Source organism: Dipodomys merriami, unplaced genomic scaffold (genome assembly GCF_024711535.1).
Source record: "Dipodomys merriami isolate MVZ:Mamm:240054 unplaced genomic scaffold, mDipMer1.0.p SCAF_121, whole genome shotgun sequence".
NCBI lineage: Eukaryota > Metazoa > Chordata > Mammalia > Rodentia > Heteromyidae > Dipodomys > Dipodomys merriami.
The window spans coordinates 2,608,385-2,634,247 of record NW_027202505.1 but is presented as its reverse complement, the minus strand read 5'-3'; the positions used below and the strand labels follow the sequence as shown (position 1 = coordinate 2,634,247).

The 25,863-nt window shown below is 48.6% G+C and overlaps 2 protein-coding genes across 2 annotated transcripts in view; one reads left to right on the top strand and one right to left on the bottom strand.

Moving 5' to 3' along the window:
• LOC138823673 (solute carrier family 2, facilitated glucose transporter member 1) overlaps positions 1-24,841 on the bottom strand; it is a 31,532-nt gene extending 6,691 nt beyond the window's left edge. Inside the window, exons 1-2 of the mRNA XM_070017172.1 lie at positions 24,606-24,841; positions 11,625-11,720 (exon numbers count right to left, since the gene is read on the bottom strand). Coding sequence (XP_069873273.1) covers positions 11,625-11,720; positions 24,606-24,623 — 114 coding nt within the window. The 5' untranslated portion in view covers positions 24,624-24,841. The remainder of the gene's footprint in view (positions 1-11,624; positions 11,721-24,605) is intronic.
• LOC138823669 (zinc finger protein 691) overlaps positions 1-25,462 on the top strand; it is a 92,524-nt gene extending 67,062 nt beyond the window's left edge. Inside the window, exons 2-5 of the transcript XR_011370865.1 lie at positions 13,025-13,183; positions 22,132-22,245; positions 23,080-23,400; positions 25,021-25,462. The gene's annotated coding sequence lies outside the window, so the exon portion shown is untranslated. The remainder of the gene's footprint in view (positions 1-13,024; positions 13,184-22,131; positions 22,246-23,079; positions 23,401-25,020) is intronic.
• Positions 25,463-25,863: the final 401 nt, after the last annotated feature.

The window sequence follows — 25,863 nt, the reverse complement described above, 5'->3', positions numbered from 1 at the left end:
GCAGAGAAACAGCTTTCTGTGCACACATCCCATCTCACACAAACACATGGCTGTGCTCACTAGCCTGAGAGTTCTTGGTGTGCCCCCCACCCTCATAGTTCACAACCCATCTGGGTATCCCCACTGCACATTGCAAGCTCATGCACACCAGGCAGCACACATCTTCCTTATCATCCTTACCCTTCCCCTCCCATCTTCTCCCAATCCAAAAGGGCCTAGCAGGAGAAAATCTAATTGGGAGCCACATTTGCCAAAGGGGAAATCAAAGGAAGTCCCTAAAATGCTCAGTGATTATACTGGGTCCTTGGCCTCTAAGCATTTTTATTCTTGCCCTGCTGCCATGCACATGACTTGTTCCAAGTCTAGAGACACCTCAGGCCAGGATCTAGGGGGTTAAGTAAGACTGCCTGGAGATGGGCATCCTTAAGCATTCTATTAAAGGAAGCTAGATAGAGCAGTGATCAGGAACCTGGGTTCTGAATCTGAATACAGTCAAATTTAGATCCCATTTGTTCCTTATTTCCAGTGTTACCATAGGTGAGTTATTTCATCTCTGTGTTTCAACTCCCTCATCTCTAAAATGCAGATATTAGTAACAGGCATGCATCACTTAACAATGGGGATACATCCTGAGTGGTTATTAGGTGATTCCATTGTGCAAACATCAGAGTGCACTTTAAACACAAACCTACACAGTTTATGCCTGTTGATGCAATCAAGAGACATGGTAAACACAAGTGTAAGGCTGCTGCTGGTGGAGCACAGCAGACTTGTTTTATAATAGAAGGAATGAAGTCTAAAATAATGGTAACCATGCACTGAGGACGCTCATGCCTGTAATCCTATCCACTCAAGAGTCTGAAATCTGAGGATTGTGGGTGGAAGACAGCCTAGGCAGGAAAATCTGTGAGACTTATCTCCAATTAACCACCAAAAGCCAGAAGTAGAGGTATGGCTCAAGTGGCAGGGTGCCAGCTCAGGTACAGCACCCAGGCCCTGAATATGATAAAAAAAAAAAAAAAAAAAAAAAAAAAAAAAAAAAAAAAAAAAAAAAAACCACCATAGTACATCTATAAACGGTCAGTCAGTCACTATTACAAACAATCATTATTATTACCATACTTAAGAGTACTGGATATTGTACACTTACATGAGTAAAACTTTTTTTTTGTTGTTGTTGGTTGTGGGGCTTGAACTCTGGGCCTGAGTGCTGTCCCTCAGCTCTTCAGCTCAAGGTGAGCACTCTACCACTTGAGCTACAGCGCCACTTCCAGTTTTCTGGTGAGATAAGAGTTTCACGGACTTTCCTGCTTGGGCTGGCTTTGAACCTCGATCCTCAGATCTCAGCCCCCTGAGTAGCTAGGATTACAGGCGTGAGCCCACGGGTGCCTGGCTATGAGTAAAACTTTTATATAACTGGTAACACAGTAGGTTTGGTTATACCAGCATCATCAGACATGAATATAGATTGTGCCATGAGGTTATGTTGTTGCTAGGTCATAGGTAGTTGTTTTGTTTGTGGTGCTGGAGATGGAACCCAGGGGACCCTGACATATGCTAGCCCAATGTTCTATACCCCAGCTCCATTAAATTATATTAAGGGACCAGAACTGTGTATTTATTAGTCTACCATCAACTGATGGAATGTCAACATGTGGCACATGACAGGACCCACTTCAGTGATTGCTTATGGGAAATTTAAGAAATGCCCTTACAGTGCTTCTACAGTTTGGGGTACACTAAAGTCACCCCATTATACTGATACCAGCCCCTCAAGGCAGTACAGACTATTGACGAAGACGAACCAAGCCTTTGTGCCATGATAGGAAGTTTAAGCTCCTTCTGTGGATTAATCCTGTCTCCCCTACCTGCTGTTTTCTTCTTTCTATCTACCCTCGGTGCATGGGCTGAACCTTTGCTCTGTATCCCCACCCTCCCTGCTTTGGATGCTATTATTCCTGCCTCTGTTATCCAGCCCCAAGGTTCCATGAGTACCAGGAACTAGAGAGGGTCTAGAACCAGTGCCGACACACACTTGTGAAAGGATGAGTTGATGAACAAAGGATCTTAGGCTCTTCTAGATGTACTTGGTTTTGCTGAAGGCAGAGACCAGACATGATTTTGACAAACAAAATAGAATACTTATGTTTTTCAAGGGACAAAACTAACTCCACAGAAGGGCTGCTGGGAAGCAAAATGCCATATTTATCAGGCTCCACAGAACAAGCTGTTCTGGATAAGGGAGCTGCATAGATAAGTGTCTCCCAGTCCTCTGAAGGCCCAAACTTCCCTGATCCACCATCAATAACCAGACTTACAAGCCTGGTTCTCGGGTGATGGCATCCTTAGGATTCTCTTTGGGGACAAGGAGAGATACTTGTCTATGGGACGATTGCTCCTGATGGCTTTGCTTTAATTTTTCGTTGAGACTAGAGTTTAAATTCAGAGGCTTGAGCTTGTTTGGTTGACTTTCTACCACTTGAGCTACTCCTCCAGCCCTGCTTTTTGCTGGTCACTTTGGAGATCGAATCTTAAGAACTTTCTGCCTTGGTTGACTCAAAACTGCTATCCTGGTTCTCAGCCTCCTGAGATTAGAGGTGGGTGGGCCACCAGCACCCAGCTTTGTTTTTGTTTTGGTCTGGCTATGTTGTAACCCAGGCTGGCCTTGAACTTAATATCCTCCTTAACCTCCTGGAGTGCTAGGATTACAAGTGTGTGTCAGCCACCATGTTCGTTCACTTTTGCCTTGTGTGTTCCACAGGTCTCAGGGTTTCCCCTATTTTCTGAGGTTCAGAGGCTCTATACCCCTTTGAAATGGTGCCAATGGGGCTTGTTTGTAAGGCTGTGGCTGAGGTTTCTGTTTTGACAGCTCAGGTCTTGACTCTCCTTGAGATGTAAAAACAGCTGATAAGAACTCAGAGGAAGTGGCGCTGTGGCTCAAGTGGTAGAGTGCCAGCCTTGAGCTGAAGAGCTGAGGGACAGCGCCCAGGCCCAGAGTCCAAGCCCCACGACTGACCAAAGAAAGAAACAACAACAAAAAATCTCAGGGACCCATCCTCAGGTATGTGGGTTCCTCTGTCTTGGGATTAAGTCAGGGGAACCAAATCTCACCCAGGGCTAGCTCCTGATGCTCAGACTTGTTTATTGGAGATAAGAAAGGGCCCCGGGTGAGTAGTACTTGTTGGGGAAAGGGAGGGTCCTGGTCTGCTCAAGGAGGAACTTGTCACGTTGTTGGCCTGCTAACAACTGATAGGCTACCAGAGATCTCATACAAGTTAAGACCCTCACAGAGTAAGAGGGCAGATACTCCCTTGATAACATGGGGGTGGGAGGTACTCCGTGCAAGGAGGTCCCCAGGTGGAGCTGGCTTGTGGGTGGCTATCAGTCACTCAAAGCCCTCCTATAAGAACAGGAAGTCTACATTATGGCTAAGGGCATCTTGAGAATCCCTGTGCCACCCTTTATCAGGCCCAGGGACTGTGGTGAGGACCACGTGTTTGACCACCCATGGAGGAAGTCCTCACTTCCTCTCCATTTCTGAGCAGTATCTATAGATGGAGAAGAGGCATAACCCGCCACTGGGCTCATAGATTGAGCTGTTACTATTATCAGAGAGAGAAGCCATTGCCTTCAGGGGAACAAGAAAGAATTTCCACTTTTATATAGCCAGGAGAAAAATCAGTACACTGAGGACTATTGTGTAAGGAAGAACCTGAAAGAACCAGGGTCTTCTCTGGGGACCCCAACAGGTCTGCAGTCACAGAGAGTAGAGGCCAACTTTCTAGGTTTCTAGGATGACACTGTCCATCTTACAGGTGGTGAGTGCCTTATCTGTGGGAAGCATGAAAGTCAGTGATCCAGTACAGAGGCAGGCAACATTTCCAATAAAAGGTTAGTTAAGACCTATTAGGGAGGATGTGAGGCTAGCTACATACAGCTTCTGTCACTTATTTTTCCTAAAACCCTTTTAAATTGTGAAACCATACTGAACACACACAAATACTTGCTGGATTTGGCTACTCAGCTGACCTTTGACCTATTCTGTACTATTGCCAAGTGGCTTGTCTACTAACCTGATTGATCCTACCATCTTTCCCTGGACCCTCTACCCAGGAGGCTCAGTTCTTCTATGTTATCCTTAACAAGATTCCCTGGGCCAGATAACCAAGGCAGTACTTTGTCTGCCCTCCTTCCTTTTTCCTTGATGTTCTATAGGGATGCAAAGGTTCAACAGTTAAGTTTTCCTTTCCTTCCTCAGTTAAGAAGAAAGGTCCAGCTTGTCTAGCTCATTCCCTCAGCCTGGCCTTGACCCCCATTCCCAGAATCTCCTCCCTTCCAGTTGGAGCTGGTCCTGTGTCTTCCTTCCCCTGGTTCAGCCCAGAGTTTATGTCTCCATGGCAATCAGCCATACCCCCAGAGTCAGCTGGGGGTTCAGAAACAGATGTTCCAGGTGGGGTTGGACAGATAGTCCCACCCACTGTGTCCTCTGGGGCCTTTCTCTGGGACATGGGGTAAGAGGCCCAGGATGGAGCTAGAAACTGGACCCTAACCCACAACAGAGGACCAGACCACCCAGGCTGTTTCCCTGGAGGAACCCTGACATGGCCCATATCCAAGTCAAAGCCAAGCCTCTGCTCTGGCCGCAGCAGCCTCCTCCCTGGTCCATGGCCTCCAGGGTCTCCTGTGCAGAGGCAGGAGTTTTCATCTCACAGTGGCAGCCTTGTGCAGAGCCCTTCCCAGCCCTTAGGATGAAGTGTCCCCTCCCCCACGCTGTGACTCATGTGCTCTTCCTCTGGCAGACACAGCGACACTCCCACAGGACCTGGACACCCGAAGCCTCCATGCTTTTTGCTTGAACTTTTTCCTTACACATAGTCACCCTGAAGTGAATGCAGGTCCTCCTCTAGAAAGCCCTCCTTTCTATCACAGTGCTTCCTTCTCACATGGGGGCCACTCACACTGCCTCTCCCAAGAGGACAACTGCTCATGGGCAGACTTTTTTTGGGGCTTGAACTCTGGGCCTGGGTGCTGTCTCTCAGCTCTTTAACTCAAGGCTAGTGCTCTACTGCTTGAGCCACAGGGCCACTTCCAGTTTTCTGAGTGGTTTACTGGAGGTAAGAGTCTCATGGACTTTCCTGCTTGGGTTGGCTTTGAACTGTGATCCTCAGATCTCAGCCCCCGGAGTAGCTAGGATTACAGGCATGAGCCAGGGGTGCCTGGCCAGACACATTTTTTTTTTTTTTTTTTTTGCTGTTACACTGGCATCTAGTGGGTAGAGGCTGAGGTTGCTTTTCCACACCCTACAGAGTATACAATTCAATACCAAAGAATTCTACAGTTAAAACAAAAAACAACAATAACCAAGAACAGTGCAAAAGTCGAGAAACCTTGCTATATGGGGCCAACCACCTTCTCTGGTCCAGGCATCCTCATTGTCTACAGACAGCTGAGGTTCCATGTACTTGCTCTAGGCTGAACTTGAACACAGAGGGCTTGAGTCATCTGTGTCATTGGTGCCCAGATCAGGGCTGGAGAAAGGATTATCGTTAGCTGAAGAACAAGCCATGAATCTTAACCACGGGGCTTAATAAGTGATGGGACTGTGACAGGATGTGATGGTGGAACAGAATTATGAAACTGCAGGAAATGTTGAGACACTGGTAAATGACTGAGCCTGAGTCAGCTCTGAACTCAGAGCATAAAGGATGCAGCTGGGTGACAGTTTAGGTATGTGAATGGCTGCTTAGGTGCCCAGCTTCTTTAGAGGTCAAAGGCTAGATAAGCCTGACTCCCTCCATTCAGGTCCCAGCTCTGCCACTTTACTACCTGTGTCATTGGTTTAGCTGCTTAAAACCTCTATACCTTAGTTTCTTATAAAACATGGTTTATGGTACCTCCTAATGGAGTTATTATGAGGGACAATTGAATTACCGTTTTGAAAGCTTTTAGATCCATGTCTGGCATGAAGATAAGAGTCTGTGGTAATGGGAAAGAGAGAAGCCAGGACTCTTTAGATCCTGGCAGAGTTCAAGGAGAGGCTGCCTGCCTGGAGCCCAGCTCAGCTGAGAGCTTGGGACGGAAGGCAGGTCTTGCCTTTAGCTCTGTCCAGTTCCTGTCTGGCAAGCCTCACCTCTATGGACGGGGGTCCTCTCTTGTCAAACAAGGAGGGCTGTGCCAGTTGCCTTATTCTGAGACATGCTGGTCACTGCCCCTTGGTGAGGACTTCATTTCCCAACCACCTGTAGTTATTTCTGGTGGAGACTGTCCCACTGGGAGAGAGGCAGTATGGAGGTACCCCAGAAGAGGGGCCAGAATGCCCTTCTCTCTACTTGGGAAGATAGTTTCAGCCTGCCCGCTTTTTAGGGCTGCTGAGAAGAGGTAATTTAAGGGTAGGTTCTGTGTAAACATTTAAGATAATATCATTATTAATTAACCACTTCCAAGAGGAAGCCCTTCAGGCAGTCCTGTTTTATGGCAGAGAACAAGCTTCTGGTAATGAGTAAAAGAACCAGCCTCTTCACCATAGGTAGGCAAAGTTTCTTTCCAGAGAGCCATAGACAGCCCAAAGCTGCTTCCTAGGAGAAGCCCTTTGGAGCAGAGCTGGGAAATAGGGGTGCCCAGTACAGAGTGCCAGCCAACTCCATAGCAGTGTAACACTTCACACTACTGCATCTTTGCACATGCTGTCCCTTTTGCCTGGATACCTGGCCTTCCTCCCTGTGGAACTCTCCCCCTTGCAAGGTCTAACTGTGCAGCCAAATCTTCACAAAGACCTTCCTGTCTCTCCCTCACCCCCACCCCAGCATCACTCATTTCCTCCTATTTGCTCTCAGCTTTAAAAGCCTCCATGAATTATACAGTTGCCCTACAGTGTCTGTAGGGCATCATAAATATTTGAAAAACAACTGCACCTGTACTGAACCTTTTCCCTTGTCACTCCCTAAACAATAGACAAACTAGTGACACGAGATTTACATAGTATTAGTATTCCTGTAATATAGAAGTGATTCATGATTCAAAGTACATGGGAGGATGTGTGTAAGTTACGTACAAGTACTTTATGATTATTTTGGTATGCGGGGGTTCTGGAACTAGTCCTCCAGATACTTAGGGACTCCCCCTCATCTACTCCTCTAAAGGGAGTCCTTGGAGGGCAGGTACGGTTCAGATCATGCAGGAGGGCAGCTCTGAGGGATGGGATATGTCCTGTATGTTCTCTGCTATGTCCCTCTGCTGTCGAGGACAGTACCTCACATAGAGTGGCTCTTGTTGAATAACAGTGTTGGCAGAATCAAATCACTGTGCCTTTGTAGAACAACTTAGTTCCTACCTAGGAATGGTGGTCCCTGTCTTGTTCTATAGGCTCAAGAGCTGTATTTTCATTTCCTACTTTTACATGTCCACACTTATAATCTGCTCCTGATTGGCCAGCCTGTATGATATAGGTGTCTGTAAATTACAAACAGACCCTTTATGCTTGGTCCGGAAACACCACTAGATTTCAGTGTGTTCCCAAGGCTGTTTCTGAAGTGACCTTTGGATAGATGTCCTCATATGTTCCCATAAACTCAGCTTACAGCCTCAGTTGGGTCCTCTGTGCAAATCACCTCTCTTCCTGTGACACCCTGCTCAGCTCTTCTGACCTTAGGAAGCTCTAAGGTTTGACTGGAGAACTTCCTTCTAGATTTGTTCTCATCTTCAGAAGGGTCATAACCCTGCTGGCCAAATGCCCCTCTTTGTTCCTGCTTCAACACCCTGGAGTCTGCAGGACTTCTGTTCTCACTTCTGAATCTTCTCCATTTTCCTCCTGCTGATTTTTTACAACATATTTACAAAAGAAATCTGCAATAAAATGTGTGTGTGTGTGTCCCTGTACTAGGGCTTGAACTCAGGGCCTGGGTGCTGTCGCTTAGTTTTCTCATTCAAGCCTAGCTCTCTACCACTCTCTCCACTTCTGTTTTTTCTGCCCAGGTTGACTTTGAACTGTAATCCTCAGATCTTAGCCTCCTGAGTAGCTAGGATTGCAGGTGTGAGCCACTGGCACCCAGACATGCACTAAAAGAAAGAAAGGAAGGAAAAGGGAAGGAGGGAAGAAAGAACAAATAAGACAAGGAAAGCAAGCAAGCAAGACACTATGGACTCTTTTCTCCTCTCCACGAAGTCTTTAGAGAAGGGCCTCAACTCTATATATCCGCCTCATTCTTTATCCCACTCCAGGGAGACTTCTCCATGTGCTGCTTGGCCTAACCATTGGCATCTAGGGACTCTTCCTCATTCAGCAACAGCCCAGTTCAAGCTCTGGACATCTGACAGCATTCTTTCACTTGCATTCATCAGGCCCATTACTATGGGTGTTGTTCTAGGTATCAAGGACCTATCAGTGAATAATCCAGACAAATACCCTTGCCCTTCAAGACTTCACATCCTGCCTTTGTTTTATGAGATTCTGTCCCTGTCCCTGTCTATGGTATCCTCTGGCAGTGTTATTGGAGACTGGCCCTGCAGTCTCCCTGGGTGATCTTCCATACCCATTTGGATACCAATGCCAATCCTCTACCTGTGTCCAGCCTATGTGTGTCTAAGAAGCAGACCCAGATGTGTAAGTGCCTCTGCTCATGCCCAGTGCTGCTGCACTACATCTCAAATCCTGCCATCCTGTAACACCTACCAGCTCCTCTCCTGCCAGCTTCCTCCTCACTTCCCACACCTCTACAACCAGAAAACTAGAAGCTGGTTTTGAACTGTTCTCTCTTGTCTGCATGGTGAACTAGTGAGCAAATCCTTCCACTCCTCCTTCCCAGGCCATGAGTGCAACAGTGGTCTTCTTACTAGTGCCCCTGTTCCAGATCCATCATATCACACACAAGGAGCCTCAACCGGTTTCCTAAGATGCAAATCTGCTCCTGCCTGTCCTCCATAGACTCCTCCCCCAACTATGAAGTCTGCCCTTACATGCCCATTCTGACTGGGCCACAGCATGCTGGTGGTTGGCCATTCTGCAGATTGAACCTACTCACAAGGTCTATAGTGGTCTAACTTTGGCTTGCAATGGCCTCAAGACTCTACTTCTCTCCTCTGGTCCCACTTATTGACATATAAAAGTGTTCATCCTTACTCAACATGTGTTACTTTCCTCTAGGCATTTTATTTCCCTCCTCTGCAAATCTCCTGCTTATCCTGCCCTGTTCCAGGAACAGGAAATACCTCCTCTATCCTGTCTTAAGAGTGTTAGTTCTGTTACTAACTCATGATGCCACCAACAAGACATTAATTAATCTAGTAGTTCTTGACCTAGGCTGTACATCAGAATCAGTTCTAAAGCCTCGAGATTTGAACAGCATCCGAGACTAATTAGATATGAATTTGGGGGTTTCCAGGGGACTTAAGTGTGCAGAACTATTTCTTCATCTTGCAGACTTTCCATCCAGATTCTAGAAGGAGCTAGGCATGAGTGGCTCATGCCTATAATCTTAGCTATTCAAGAGGTGGAGATCTGAGGATCATGGTTTGAAATCAGCCTGGGCAGCAAAGTCCATGAGACTCTTATCTCCAATTAACCACTAGAAAACAGGAAATGGTATTGTAGTTCAGCATAGTAGAGCGCTAGCCTTGAGCAAAAGAGCTCAGGGACAGCTCCCAGGCCCTGAGTTCAAGCCCCATGACTATCAACAATAAAAAATATTCCAGAAGGGAGCACATATCTTGACAAACACAGTGCATTTAGTAAAAGCAGGGCTTGGGCCTGTTCCAAGTTTAGGTCCATAGCCACTATGTCAGACAAGCCTGGAAAAGTCCCATGAGATCTGCTGTAGCTCAGTATGACTCAGCAAGGCAAGCCTTCCTGATGACCTGCTCTATAGCAGTGGGTGTGGTCCCCACAACCATCCCCCACCTACTTGGAAGAAGCCGTTCTGACTCTACATGTTTTCCAGTTCTTCCATAACAGACCCCTGGTCCCCGAAAGCTAGGCACACTGTCTGGCCTCACCCATATGGACAGCAGACATGGTCTGCTACTCTCATGTGCCTTCCCTAAGAATATATAAAATTTTTCTTAATGGCAAGGCAGTTGGTTAGGAAGACAGCCTGAGGCCACAGAAACAAGAGCTTCCACTACTCACTAGCTATGTGACCTGGGCCTCTGTTTTCCTATTTATAAAAGAAAGTCACCACCCAACCTCATAAACACATGCCAATGACTGGTACAGGAGAGACTGCTACAACCTCCTTTCCCTGCTGACCCCCTTTTCCTTGTCTTTTCCCTAAGCAAGAGGCCAGGCTGGAGGTGACCACTAGGGTCTCTTCCAGGCCTGACATTCCAGTGATTCCACTCCCTGTGGTTCCCTAGGGTGAGATGCCATTTTTGGCTTTGATTGGCACAGGGCCTCTAGAGGTAGTTTCAGCCTGGAACTGGATGCCTTATAAGGGAATATGCTCTGTGTGTGTGTGTGCTCTGTGGTGGTAACACTGACCAGGTTTCTCTTCTGGCATATGTGTGTGTGTGTGTGTGTGTGTGTGTGTGTGTGTGTGTGTGTGCGCGCGCGCACGTGCTCTGTGGTGGTAACGCTGACCAGGTTTCTCCTCTGTGTGTGTGCTCTGTGGTGGTAACGCTCTGTGCGTGTGTGTGTGTGTGTGCTCTGTGGTGGTAACGCTCTGTGTGTGTGTGTGCTCTGTGGTGGTAACACTGACCAGGTTTCTCCTCTGGCCTCTGTGTGTGTGTGTGTGTGTGTGTGTGTGTGCGCGCGCGCGTGCTCTGTGGTGGTAATGCTGACCAGGTTTCTCCTCTGTGTGTGTGCTCTGTGGTGGTAACGCTCTGTGTGTGTGTGTGTGTGTGTGTGTGTGTGTGTGTGTGTGCGTGTGTGTGTGTGCGTGTGTGTGTGCGTGCGCTCTGTGGTGGTAGCGCTGACCAGGTTTCTCCTCTGTGTGTGTGCTCTGTGGTGGTAACGCTGTGTGTGTGTGTGTGTGTGTGTGTGTGTGTGTGTGTGTGTGTGTATGTGCACGCGCTCTGTGGTGGTAACGCTGTGTGTGTGTGTGTGCGTGCGCGCACGCGCTCTATTGACCAGGTTTCTCCTCTGTGTGTGTGCTCTGGGGTGGTAACGCTCTGTGTGTGTGTGTGTGTGTGTGTGTGTGTGTGTGTGTGTGTGTGTGTGTGTGTGTGTGTGTGTGTGTGTGTGTGTGTGTGTGCATGCGCACGCTCTGTGGTGGTAACGCTGTGTGTGTGTTTGTGTGTGTGCGCACGCTCTGTGGTGGTAACGCTGACCAGGTTTCTCCTCTGGCCATTTTCTCCACCTGCAGGGTTGATGGTTGCCAGCCTACCTTGCTCACAACAGTGAATCTCAAGGAAGCTAAGCTCTATAAAAGCCCTTGGGAGGCCCATGTTACCAGATTAATGCAGCCTCACTGTACTGAGTGCTGCTTTGGTCATGATGAATGGCTGCGCTGGGCAGGAAATTGGTCCACATGATCTGTAGAGAACCCAGTATTCCATGGGCCCTGCCTGGGGAGGCAGATGGCAAGTTGGATATCCAGGTGCCATGAGTATGTGTGTTGTGGGTGGGGGTGGGGGAGTGTATGGTATGCAGAGCAAGTTGGTATCTGTAGGCAGGGATGGTATACAGCACTTACCTTCTGGGGCGCATTGATGACTCCAGTATTGTAGCCAAACTGCAGGGATCCAAGCACCGCCCCTCCCACGGCCAGCATGAGGCGGCCCGTCACTTTCTGCAGAGAAAGAAACCACATGGTTACAGACGTGTCTAGGCTCAGGTTACTGCAGCAGAGCCTAGGCTGGCAGGCTCCCATGTGCACATACATATCTTGCCTGACTCCTGGTAACACACTGACCTTCTTCCAGGAAACTCAGCCACTTCCTGACTCCAGGTGCCCAAACCTGCCCAAACCTGACTTCCACCACTTTACAGGGACAGAAGAAAAGAATCAGTCTTCTCTCTACAGGCAGGTTTGATTCTTTGGGGTCTCATTTCTCTAGTGGGAATCATACTTGGAGTCTAGATCCTTTTGGAGATCCAAAAACCAGCCCTCCATGCACAGGGAGAAGCATATTATATAAAAGTAGCAGCACAGATGGGAGGAAGAGCTGTGAATCTGGGCTCAAAGGTGCTGCCCTCTGATTCTAGCCCATTTGCCCATTTCCTCAGAATGCTAGCAGGATGGGTCACCTTTCCCACTGCCTCCCCATCTTCTACATTTGTCTATGAAATGGCAAGTCACATTAGTTAGCATTGGAGACGTGGTCCACCCTGTCCTGGGCTCTGAGAAGGAAAAACAAGTTTGTATCACTCAGGGCTCCACAGCACAAACAGGTTGGGAACTAGGGCTCTAGATCCCACATTTTAGGCCCCTCATAGCAATGCCACTCAAACCAAGAGCTTCCAGGGTTACTTTTACACAGCTGACATACCAGCTAAAACAGTACAGGACACAGGTGAATTAACAGTTGTCAGGCAAAGTGTTTCTTAGGGCAAAGGGCTAGAGGAAGGTTAGAGCAGGTGAAAGGGCCTTGCTTATACACAGGCAAAAGGCCAGAGAGGTGTCTGCTGGCTAGACAAAGGTGAGTACTCTTTTTCAGCCAGGAAATACAACAAGATAGGTCCTGAACTGGTTGTGGGAGAAGGGAGCCAAGATTGCCAAAGTGCTAACTTCAAGACTGGCACATACAATGCTAGAGACTGGTACAGACAGTGCTGGGCGGGCCAAAAATCAGACTTGTTCTAAGTAGATCTTCTTAAGAACAAGGATTACCAAAGTCATGGTTCTCATATTCCTGGCTGAGAAAGAGGAAGGGAGACTTCGGCTACTCCCAGTGCACAACTGAAAGCCTGTTCTATGTCAGAGCAACAAGGCCTTCCTTCCACTGACCTGTCTTGTCTCTCCTTTTCTGGCTAATCTCTGGACACTTATCCTACACATCTGGGTTTTCCATCTGCCACGAAGTGCCAATTAGCACTAGATTCTCAAAAAGGCTCCATCTACCCAAAGTCTTCCTTCTCTCAACTCTTTTTCAGGGCTCTGTTTTGAAAATATGGTGAACTTGTGACAAGCCTCTGAACAAGTCCAGACTTCAAGTGACCACTGGGATTGAAGAAGAGCCTCTAGTAAGGTGTTAACCATTAGCAGAAAGACTCAATGGTAGCCGCTAAAACCTTCATGTGCTGGGCTGTCTGGTGAGTCGCATGCATTATTAGCTCAGGGATATTCTGGTGTGATGTTTATGAATGCAAAGTAAGCATCCTTCTAGTAAAGTACATATTAAAGAGAAATACAACTAGCAATGCAAGTCAATGACTGAATGTGATAGGCACAGGTACATAATGGAATACAGTAGGTTCTTTTTTTTTTTAAGTTTTAGCAAGAATTTATTTTCATATAATAGGGTTAAAGTAGGGAGAAACAGAAAATCATTTCCTGCTCCCTTGTAGGAAATGGTCATTAAAGACTCTGAATATGGTTCATTTCTTTATGTATTGATTTGGGACAGTCTCCAAGTGGCAGAGTTAAGAGCAAGCTCCAGAGCAGTATGATCTGCAACCTTCTGCATAAAAACAAAACACATCAAAATTGGAAGGAATGGGGAATAAGCATGCCTACTTAAAAGAATGCAGAGGAACTGGGCTCACACTTATAACCCTAGCTACTCAGGTGTCTAAGTGTAAGATCTGAGAGTTACAATTCAAAGACAGCCAGGACAGAAAAGTCTGTGAGACTCTTATCTCCAATTAGGCACCAAAAAGCCAGAAGTAGAGCTATGGCTTATGTAGTGGAGTGCCAACCTCAAGTGAAAAAGCTTTGGTGCCTAGGCTCTGAGTTCAAGCCTCAGTACTGGCACACTGGCACACGCACGCACGCACACACACACACACACACACACACACACACACACACACACATGAGAATAGGAAAGGTAGTAATGTAGCTTGGAGAGATGGGTGGCAAGGTAAAAGATTTCACTTTGTACTCTATTCACTTTGTACTCTAGCACGTTTTTAAATTTTTGATCCATGTAAATATATCACCTACCCCAAATAATTTTTCACAAGCCCGGTAATTTCATAGTGTTTACGTCAAAGCAATTTATAAGAAAATATTAAGAGAAAATTGATTAGACAATTCCTAGACCTTGAAAAATTTATGCGGAAACTTGTGTGAGACAAGCACTGTACTACAGGCCCTGCTTTATTTAAGTCTGACTTCTCAGATGCCAGAAGCTGAGGATCCACTGAGCAGAAGCTAGACTGGGAGTGGGGGCTGTTGGGAGCTAAGGACAAACCCCTCTGCAAGACTTGGCCATTGGCAGGTCAAGGTCAAACTTCACTTTAGAAAACCTGCCTCATAAATCCTGAGTTATATCCACACCTACCGGGGCAGGCTGCTGTAGTAGAATTCAGTAGACTTAATGACCCATGCTCCCCCCCAACACACACACGCATACCCCATGTGGTCTCTGTTGAGACTCAGGAAGGAGTAACCCTATACCTGTCAGTAAGCATGGGGGCAGCAGGTCCTGGTGAGGAGGCAGACAAAGATAATGTAGGCCGATTTGGTCCAGGCTGTGGCAGGGGTGGTACAGGGAACTGAGGGACCCTGGAGGGAAACCTCTATTTTTGCCTGGGGACAATCAAAGATGAGTTCCCAGGAGGTGACATTGGAATTGGGGTGTGAAGGACAAACAGAGTCTGCCAAGTGGGAAACTAGAGGCAAGACTACATTCCAGGTAGACAGAACAGTATGTGCAGTGTGTGTGGGGGGAGGAGGGGAAGGGTGGAGAACGAGGGACTGAAACAGACTTAAGAAACTTGTGTTCTGGGCTGGGAAGGTGGCTCAGTGGTAGAGCGCTTGCCTTGCATGCATAAGGCCCTGGGTTCGATTCCTCAGCACCACATAAGAAATAAGAAAAAAGTCAGAAGTGGCGCTGTGGCTCAAGTGGTAGAGTGCTAGTCTTGAGCTGAAGAGCTGAGGGACAGTGCCCAGGCCCCGAGTTCAGGCCCCACAACCGGACCCCCCAAAAAAAAAGAAAGAAAGAAAAAGAAACTGGTGTTCCACAAAACTCATCAAGGCTTGTAAGCTATAGGAAAGAAGCAGAGTCCATCCCAGCCCTTGGATCAACTCCTGCACTGAGACTAGCCACAGGCCCCTGACTCCCACTCTCATTGGCGATCATAACCTGCTGGACTTGGAATCAGGACACCAAGGTTTAAATGCATCAAACTACTTCCTTTAACCTTAGAGTTGGGATCCAGATAGTCCTGCCTGTGGTCCTCTGTTCCCTTACCTATGAAATGGGGATTAAGTAAGTGCCTCCCTAGCTACCCATGAAGCTGAGATCTGAGGATCAAGGTTCAAAGCCGACCAGAGCAGGAAAGTCCATGAGACCCTCATGTCCAATTAACTATAAAAAGCTGGAAGTGGAGGTGTGGCTCAAGTGGTAGAGTACTAGTCTTGAGCACAAAAGCTTAGGGACAATGCCAAGGCCCAGAGTTCAAGCCCCAGAACTGTCCCCCCACCAAAGAAAGGTTATTGTCCAGTTATATATTGGTATATATTGGTACAGATCATGAAGCCTGGCAGAGTTCAACAGTGTATGTTCAATCAGGTTATGACGCAAAGGTATACTCAATTGGGCCACGGTTATCTTTCTGCCACAACCAGCCTGTGGCTGAATCTGAAATCAGAAGTAAAATTCATTCACTTAACATGCATTTATTTAAGTAGCAAGCTAGACACCAGCCTCATAGCTTGTGGATTTCTTGTGGAAGCCTTTTTAAAGGATGGAGGAGCAGAGTCTTGTTTCTCCAACAGCCCTGTCATCACCCTCTGAGAATGAAGCTACCCTCTAGTACATTCTATGCTTTTTCAGGCCCAAGTGCTTGCTACCTCTGAAGTCTCCAACTTAACTGCCATCTGCCACTCCCAAGTGGGAACTCTTAACTATGGAACCTTGATTGAGCGTCTCTGCAGCCAAAGTGTCCCAGACAGGGAAAAGCAGAGGGCAATTGTAAAACAAAAACCTCACCATTTATCAATTTAATTAAGAGCAAAACATGTTCTGTGCACGGTATATGTGTGCATGCATGCATGCATGTGTATGTGTGTGAGCGTGTGAGCACGTGTGCGTGTGCATGCATTACATGCTGGAACAGAGCTCATTCTGAGCCAATTAAACCATGATGAGCACTGGCACTTGAGAGCTCTAAGAGGTGGGAACAGGCTAAGGGCACACCTTCTGCCTCCACACCCCCCTCCACCCCCAAACCGATCCCAAGCCCACAGGGCTGCAGTGAAGACACTGAGTCAGGCCGGTTCTCCCAATCCTCAGAGCACCAAGGGCTAGGCTCAGCCTCTGGTATACAGGGGGTTATCTTGTCCCCATCTTACCATCTCTTTTCTAATTTATCCTAATTCAGAGAGTAAACTGAGAGTTCTCCTTCTCTCCAGGAGCCATTGGTGAGGTGTTAGCTTTGAAACCTTTCATCCACACACTTGGGAATATGGATGGCCTAGTGTGGCCTTTTGACCCCTCTCTGTGTTCTCTTCCTGAAGCACTCTCTCTCCACCAGGGTTTGGCCCGCAGCAGGTTCTCAGTCAATACTGACTGAGAGAGAGCGGTGGTACTGCCACTTGGAGGCAGGGTGTTTCCTGTGGGAGGGACTGAGCTGGCTGTATCCAGTCATCCATCTATTGTTTCCACCTTGTCCTGTTCCCACTGCTTCCTGCATGGTTGTCAAGGGTGTGCTGGAGCTTGGGTCAAGAGGCTTCGCAGGAGCCATGACAGCTCCCCCCTTGCCTTTAATTTGATTTAATTTAAACAAAGCTCTAAGGATTTAAGAGAGAGAGAAAAAAAAAAACCTCCCCCTCCCATATTGCAGATTGCTTTGCAACCCTCATTTGTTAGACAGGAAACCTACAGTCTAAGAACACGCAATCAGTTTATTCAGCAAATAAAAGACAGCGCTGGCATTTGAGTTCTTTGGATCTCTAGCCTGGTGTTTTAGCCTCTGACCTAGCCCAGAAAGCCTGGCCTTCAGATTAAGAACTGATTCTACTTGAAGCCATTTCCTTCAAGAATTCTTGCATGACTGAGCCTAGGCACTGGGCGATGGCCCTGAAGGCAGAAGTTGCTAGTCAATCTTGAAAGGGGGAAGAGAGGAGGGAGCTGGGCCCTTATCAGCACTACCAGCAAGGTGGTAGGCGCGCTGCCAGGGACTGCTTCACACATCCTGATTTAGCCACCATGCTCTGGGGAGAGATTGCTCCCACTTCAAGGGAGAATCAGGAGGTTTCTCATACCCACAGCTTCCTAAGGCTCTGTTCAGCTTCAAATCAGGACAGAGGTGCCACTAATGCCAGGTTCTATATCCTTCCTGGTCAGGTCCGTCCCCATCCCCCCATTTCTGAGTACTGGTCTCTGAAGGAAACAAGGTTTCTACCTGTTTTCTATGTAGGTCAAATTCCATTCCAGCAACTCTCTGGGCCTTGTCCATTCTGCACTGGGGCAGACAGCCTAGGCTCCAGCTCTGGAACCTTTTGGACACTTTGCTGAATTTTGCTCTAAGCCAAGGTTGGCCAAACTACCCTCCCCCAAACCTACTCTAGGGGTCAAATACAGCTAAGAATGGGCTTTCCATTTCTAGGTGACTGGTGGGGGAAGGGGAGAAGAGGGGAGGCATGGACTAGATTTTGTGATCCATGAAAACAATTTCAACTCAAATTTCAGGGACCATAAATAGTTTTGTTGGAACATAGCTATACTCTTTTATTTACCTATTATTTACATTACATATAAAAAACAGTTCGGCTTAGTGGTTGAAGCAGAACCTGGGACCACAAAGCCAACAATATTCTCTAGCCCTTAATAGAAAATTTGTCAATTTCTTTTTTACATTCCCAATTCCTGAACTACTATAGATGCAAACCTAATTCACAAACCGTTCATGATTTTTGAAGCCTATCAGGCATAACCACATTACTCTCCCTAAATAACTGAAAAAGGTACTCATCCTAGGATGAGATGTTAAATACAAACGATTTCCTCCTTGGACTGTGTGCATGAACTAGGCTGTGGACATCTAAGGAGGTGTTTATTCAGTGGTAAAATGGGCCCCAGCTCAGCTCAAATAAAGTAATTGTGACAACACTAGACATAGGCAAAGATCACTGCTCCTCCCCTATTATATGACCTTATGAAAGTCCTTTATCCTAAGAATTTTCCTGTTCTCCAAAACTGAAGCTTTCCTATGATATTACTAAGTAAGATTATGCCCAAGTGCATGTTCCTCCCACAATCCTAGTCAATGGGGCTTTGCAATAAACTAAACCAAATCCCTGCCTGTGCAACTTGATACTTTTGAGGGCCAGACAGAGAAAAGAAATACATGTTAATCTATCAGTAGAAAGAGGTCTGAAGAAAGTAAGTGTAGGGGTGTGGTTTACTAATCATGGTGGGACATGCCTAAGTATTATGTAGCTGCTCAAAAGAATGCAACACATCTTTATGGACTTGAGTCCAAGGGTGAAATGTTAAAAGGAAAAAGATTGAGGTAAAATACATATAGAATGTACTTTTTCCTGTAAAGAAAAGCAAATCGCTTTGTGTGTGGAAACTGGCTTAAGTACCTGAAAGACTAAGGTTGGTGAACAGAATAAGCTGCAGAGACCCTGTAGAAAGTATGAACCAGTTACACAAATACTTCATTTATGGGCATATTTCTACACATACACACCAAAAAGATCTCTTCAGGTGAGCACTGAGCTCTGACAACTGGAAGAAAGCATTTATTCTCTTACTTTTATGTTTCTTTAAATGGCTCCATTTCTTGAAAGGTTTTGTTTTGTTTTTTAGTGTTTTGGGTTTAAAAATTTTATCCAGTTTCTTTTCCAGTCACATCTGAGTGTTATTGGACACAGCTCCAATGCCAGGGCTTGAAAGGCCCATACACTGGCTCCAGAAATGTTGGAGTAAATGGTGATCCACAATCGAGTATTCTACCTAAGGTTTTATCCCACTGGGAGGTAAAGGCTGCTTCATAGACATGTCAAGTCTTTAATGAATGTCAAATGATAGATAGCACTGTAGGGGCAACCTCACTGGTCAGGAGATGGATGGTGAGAGGTGCGTCCAGCTGTATGTGGCATGAGATGGCAGGAGAAACAGGAGTACTGAGAGAGGTAGGGGTGTGTGTGTGTGTGTGTGTGTGTGTGTGTGTGTGTGTGTGTGTGTGTGTGTGTGTGTGTGTGTGTGTGTGTGTGTGTGTGTGTGTGTGTGTGTGTGTGTGTGTGTGTGTGTGTGTGTGTGTGTGTGTGTGTGTGTGTGTGTGTCTGTCTGTCTGTCTGTCTTATAGTTCTGGAGTGGGGAAGGGGCATGGTCTTTACAACCTTTTTGTGTGGAGTAGGCTCAGAGGATTGTGACCATGCCCCCAAACAGCAGCCAGGGTCACTGGGGAGTGTCGTCTACATGCTGATGCCACCCACAACACTGATGAAGACAGCTGGCTGCCAGGCCGCTCGGGCTCGGGCCTGTGCTCAGGCCAGCACCCAGCCGTGTGCAGGAAACACCTATAGAGACCGGCGCCACCATTCAGAAAGCTGAAGACTGCCACCACCATGCTATAGATAGACATTACCTAACTTCATGGCTACTTCATGTGAATAACATGTGAATAACTTCATGTGAATAACACGGCCACCACACGTCATTCATAGCCATACCATAGGAAGAACCCAACCAAGCCTATAGTAGAGTGAGTGGTGGGGTGAGCTCAGAGAAGTACAGACATACATCTGGGGCCAGGACCCTGGGGAGTAGCTTTGGCATACTGTAAGAGCCACCCCAAGCCAGCACATGCCCATGTTAATGGGGAGCTGAGGAAGATACAGGCCAAGTGCAGGAGGAGATGCTCAGGCAAGACAGAGCAGGAGGAGGTACTCAGCAAAGACAGAGTAAGGAAGTGCTCAGGGAAGGTGGATGCTGTGGGGGTGCTAAGGAAGCTCTTTCTTTCCTCTAGCTGCCCCCATTCCAATTAAGTCCCACCCTTCCACCAGCAGAGGGCCTTAAGCCGATCACTGCCTTGAAAATTACTTTGGCTCCCCAGCACCCCTCCCCAAGACTGCTGCACAGACCTTGTGCTCCTGGCAAGCCTTCGTGCACCTGACCCAGAGGGGAGCATTATCCTTACCAGGGCTGGGGACACCACTCCCACAGACTTGTGGCTGGCCTAAGGTCAAATAAATGCAGAGCTGTGTCTGATGTATCCCTTCCGTTTCCTTCACACTCCCAAATTCCAGGCTAGGGGAGATGTAATTTGGGCAGAGGCCTCTGTAGCCAAAGCCTCTATCATCTGAGGCTCAGCAAGAGCTCTCTCCTCTTTCAAGGTATAAAGGCTCTGGAGAGGCCAAAGCCAGCAAAATGGTTTAGGGAATGAACCCTCCTACATTTTCCCTTTCCCAAGTTTGAAACCTTGGGAGCACCGGCTCCCTTACCACAAAACCCCAATGTTTATGCATCCACTACTGCCAGGCCTGGTGGCTGGATGACAGAGCCTCAGGCTTCACTCCACCCCTCTCACTCAATCCCTCCCCTGGAGGGTGGTAACAATTGGAGGTCTGTTTTGGTAGCCAGGGTTGGGTCTGCCAGCCTGGACACAGCCTCCCTGGGCCCAGGAGTCTAGCCAGGAGCCTTCCTGGCCTCCACCATCTTGGGGACACTGGTTACCAGACTGAGTGGCTTTGTCATTTCTATGCCCAAGAGTGAGGTGAGGGGTGAGGTTGCAGACCCCAACTGCTGCAGTTTCCTGTTTTTGTCTCAGGCCTTGTCATTTCTGCCAGTCATGGAGGGGAGGGGGCCCTTGGAGCTGGAGCTCTGGTCCCTGACACCCTGTGATCAGCAGGACTGGACCGAGCTGAGCTCCCTGCTGAAGCCACAAGCTGATTATCAGGAGATTTAGCTCTGGGGCAATTAGGGTGGAATCCCTGGATGGCTCAGAATAGGACAAGGATCATCTTGAGGCTGTTTACGTTGTTTGTATAGCCAGCCTAGCCATGCAAAGGTTTACCACTTAAAATAGCCACCAGCACAAGGCCAGTCGCACCACATCCACACAGAAGGAAACTGAGGACACCAGAAAAGCTAGGACACAGCTCTACTTGTTTCCATTAACAGAAATGTTGTATCTAACACAGCCTTCATACTTCTAATGTAGCCAGAAAAGGCTTGGGAAATCCTGGGCTTATGAATTTCTACTGTCTGAGGAGGGTGGACAATGTCACAGAACTCTGGGAACGGAGAAGCATTTCTCTTAACACCGTAGAACACCTCAACTCTTCTCTGGCAGATCTGAGTTGTCTTTCCCTTTCACTGGCCTCAGATTCCCCATCTGACAAATGGCTGGAAGTTCTACATGCTAGTTTCCTTTATCCTTTTAGTATCATCCTGTGAAAGGTAGTTTTAGTGTGAGAGGTTCAGTATGTGACCTTGACAAGGTCATTTTTTTTTTCACTGAACCTTGAAGCTATGAGGAGCACAGGAAGATGATGAACATGAAATGTTTTCACTTTTCCTCTTTATTTTTGTAATGCTAGAGATGGGACCCAGGGCCTCACGTACTAGGTTAAATGTCGTGCCACCGAGCTACAACCCTAGTTCTGTGAAAAGACCTTTTTAAACTCTCTTAGAGTAGACTCACTAGGCAGGTAGCTGGGAACAAAGAAGCCGAAAGCCAGGTAGGCAGCCATACTAGCTGATCTCATTTTTGAGTCTGACTCTCATTGCATACCAGCTTCCTGACAAAACCCTACTGGGAAGAACTGACCAGTGGGAGCTTTCATGATTTATCTGATTATAGTACTAATAGTTTAGAGCCTTCTCTCTCCACCCCAAAAAAAGAACCCCACCCCACACTGCCAGACTTCTGAAAAGAGGCCGAGGCCCATGTGAACTCAATGTATCACAAGAGTTCAAGAAGCAAGGAGCATCTGTGAGGGAAGACACCCACACTTTTACCCCCTGAATTCTTACATTCTAATGATAGAAACAATATTGGTCAGCAGATGAAGCAACTAAGCTAAATTGGGATTTAAAACCACACTGCAGGATTACTAACACCTATGCTCTTTGTACCAGCAGGTGCTGAGAAACCTTGAAGTTTTCCAGGTTCTCCTTTGCCTGGATGACAGAAACAAATTGTTAAAGTAGAGGCCATCCTGGACTACATAAAATTCATTACAAAATGGTGAGGTGAGTGAGACAGCCCGAGGCAGGGCTCACTCTTCCTTGCTGCCCAGGAGAAATGATGGACAAAAGCCCTGGCTGGCCAGGAAATTCCACCTGTTCCCTCTATACCTTCTACTCCATTAAGCTCGTTACTGTTGGGAGCACACTGGGAAGGCTGCAGAGTCAGTTCCCTTCCAAGATGGAAGGAAACATGGCAGAATCACCAGACCAAATGAGACAAGCTCTCCAGCAATTTCCTAGGCAGGGGGCTTTATTCCAGAATGTGTACACAATAAATAGAGAACTTTTAGGGGTGAAAATATTACCATAACTGCTACCTTATATTTTAAGATTTCCATTTGATACAGGCACATACCACTCATAGGTAAAAGTCCATACATATGAGTTTAGAAATACAGTTCAGCTCCGGGAAGGAAGCACTCCAACACAATTTACTGGAGAGGCAGTGCAAAATTTCAAAAACACTGCAAAAATCACCCACCTGCTGTAGCACTCACACCCGATGGCACAGGTGTCCTCGAAGTTAGGCAAACTTTCTCCCCTCAGCTCAAAATTCAAGACATGGCCGTGAAAAGGGACAGCGAACGCAGGGATGAAAGCCCTTTCTCCTTGGGTTCAAATCCAGCTCTGCCCATTAGTAACTGTAGACTTCAAGAAAGTTACTTCCCTTCTCTGAGCTCCCTTGGGGGTGATGAAGCGCATCAGGGCTATGTGGTCAATGATAACTGAGAGACATTTTAGCCACAAGTTGGGTAAACTGTTAAGTGACAGGTAATTTTCTCCTCTCTTCTGTCTGCAGTCAAAATATTCATTTATCCACTCACTGTAACTACGCAGGTCTGGTATATATACCACATGCACAGTTCTTTCTCCTTAAAGAAACGAAAACAAGTTCCTTGGAGAAAGTGTGGCCCGCCAGAGGTCAGAAGACAACACAAGTAAGCATTTATTTGGGGTTTTTTGAAGTCTCAGCCTTGTCACTGTGCTGATTGCTTTTCTTGTATTGTCACTGTTACACACCACTACTTTGGCATAGCCATGAAGGCACTTGAGGAGTCCCGAGAACCAAGAGGCAAAAAGGACCCCAAGTCATCAGAGTTCAACGGGTATGGAGGGGACTTTTTCCTCTGACAACCTGGAGTCACCAACAGCTCACAGGTAGGGCAATTCAGACTTCAGTGCTGGACCTGCTGGAATCCCAGGTTAAAAAAGAGGTGTGTGTGTGTGTGTGTGTGTGTGTGTGTGTGTGTGTGTGTGTGTGTGTGTGTGTGTGTGTAGAAGGGCACATCCCTGTGTCGTCTTCCCAGCCCAGGAGACTGAAAGATCCAAAGAGGTTCTTAACTACTTGGAATATTTTAAAATTAAGAAATACCCTGGAAAATGTTCTAGGCAAGGACCCACAGGGGTAAAAACAATGCCCTGCATAGCAGAGGAGGCTCAAAAATACTTGTTGAAAAGCAACCGCTCTGGGGGCAGAGTCACAAATATCCCTTGCTGGAACAGCCGATTCACAGACGAAGGGGTTGGGGGGTGGGGGGGAGAGGAGAGAAACAGAGGAAAGAGAGGAGAGGAGAGATCAGAAAGAAGAGAGGAGAGGAGAGATCAGATCCGGGCCCCATCGAAAGAGGACGAAGTCCCTCGCTCCTGGCCCGCTGCTGGGCGCTCCGGGAGCTCAACTCCAGCCCGGGGACCCCTTCCCAGCCCCGAATTCGCGCCGGCAGCCCCCGGTGCCCGGCCCACGTGCCTCTTCGCAGCCCGTCTCCCCGGGTTACTCGGGAAGAGGAGTCAGGGGAGCGTGCCCGGCGCCCTCGCCCCCTCGGCCGGCTTGCAGGAAGTTCCCTCCGCCCGGGCATCTCGGGAGGCCGGCGCGAGCACCGCGCGGGGCCGGGGACGCACCGCGGGGGTCCCGGCGAGGGGAGCGGCCGCCCGGACAGCCGCGGGACGCGCGGGCGGGTCCCGCCTCCTCCGCGCCGGGGCCGGGGCCGGGCCGGGGGCTCGGCTCGCTCAGCCAATGGGCGCCGCGCTCGGGCCCCCCTCCCCCGCGCCGGGAGGAGCCGGCGCAGGGCTGCCGCAGCCGAGGTCGTGCGCGACGTGCCGCGCTGGGGCCCAGTGTCCCCGGCTCCCGCCGGGCCGCGTGGATGGCGCGGCGCCTCCGGAAGGAAGCCGGGGACTCGGTGCTGGCGCCAAACACGCACGCGGCGCCCTCGGGCTCGCGGACCCCGAGCCCCCGGCCAGCGCGCTCCCGGGGCGGCTCGGAGCGGGGCTCGGAGAGGCGCGCCGCCGGCCCCGGCCCCCGGCGCGGGCGGGGAGGTGGCCCGGGTCCCCGCTTTGTTCCGGCGGGAGGCCCGCGGCGCGCCACTCACCTTGCTGCTGGGCTCCATGGCCGCGCGGCGCCGGTGGCTCTGGCAGCGCCGAGTGCGCGGGCGGCGACGAGCGGTGCGCTCCGGCTCCGGTTCCGCTGGGCTCCCGAGACTCCGACTCCGACTCCCGCCGTCGCTGGGCCTCCCGCGCTCTGGTGGGCTCGCTCCGGGACTCGCAGCCCCCGACCTACCCCACTCGGGCGCTACCTCTTGCCAATCGCACGGAGCTCGCAAAGCGAGCGTTTATAGGACCCCGGCTATTGGCTGGCCTGTGGGCAGAGCCTTGGGGCGGGGCCTGGGTCCCCACACGTCCGGGGCGTGGCTCTGAGGGAAGGGGGGCCGAGGGGTGGGGGTGAGGGGGCGAGGGGTGGAGGATTTCTGACGGCCTCTTTTGCGCTGGCTGTCTGTCTACTTGCAGTACTCCGGGACCTGTGGGGGCGCTCGCTGTGTGACCCTGGGCAAGTGTGCACACCTCTCTGAGCCTCCGTGGCCTCCTAGCAAAACGCAGGAGCTGGTGCTTTGGCCGGAAAGCAAACTGGAAGCCGCGTAGAGTAGCGCTTGAAGACTCTAGATTCCTCACGGTGCCACGGAACAACGTCTGTTAAACTGGAGATCATCGTAGTACGACCTTCTAGGGTTGTTAGGGAGATTAAGTGAGTCAACATTTACCAAGTATTTACAGCTGTCTCTTACGTGGGAAGCGGCCTTAAGTAGTATTTTAGAGAGACTGCGGGAGGTCCCGCTCTGTGATGGAGTTCTCCCTTCCCTCTTCCTACCCTCCACATTCCTGTTCCCCGGTGAAGCGCCTCCCTGCTTTTGCCCTAGCTGGGCCCTCTGCCAAAAATAAAAATAAACCTCTGTCTACCTATGCCCTGCTGTAAAATCACCTCCTCCTCGAGGTCTTCCTGTACTTCTGACCGTCCAGGTAATCAACCCACGGTGACACCCAAGTGTGAGGACATGAGAGGCTGAATGGTTAAGGACACAGAAGACCTGGCGTTGAGCCGCCTTACCTGTAAACCAGCCCCAGCCAGGTCCATGTTTTTTTTTCTGAGTGACATGAAATTTACAATACAGCCTAAGTGCTAAAAAAAAAAAAAAAATTACAACTTGCAGGTGAATTCATGAAGTTTTTAGCATGTGCTGACACAAGGTAAGTCCACAGTTCCTGGGAATGGAGTTGTGTTGTGGTCATCTGATTTAACTTAATTTCCTCTTCTAGAGCAGTGAGACGTCATGAAGGGAAAGACCACAGTCTCAA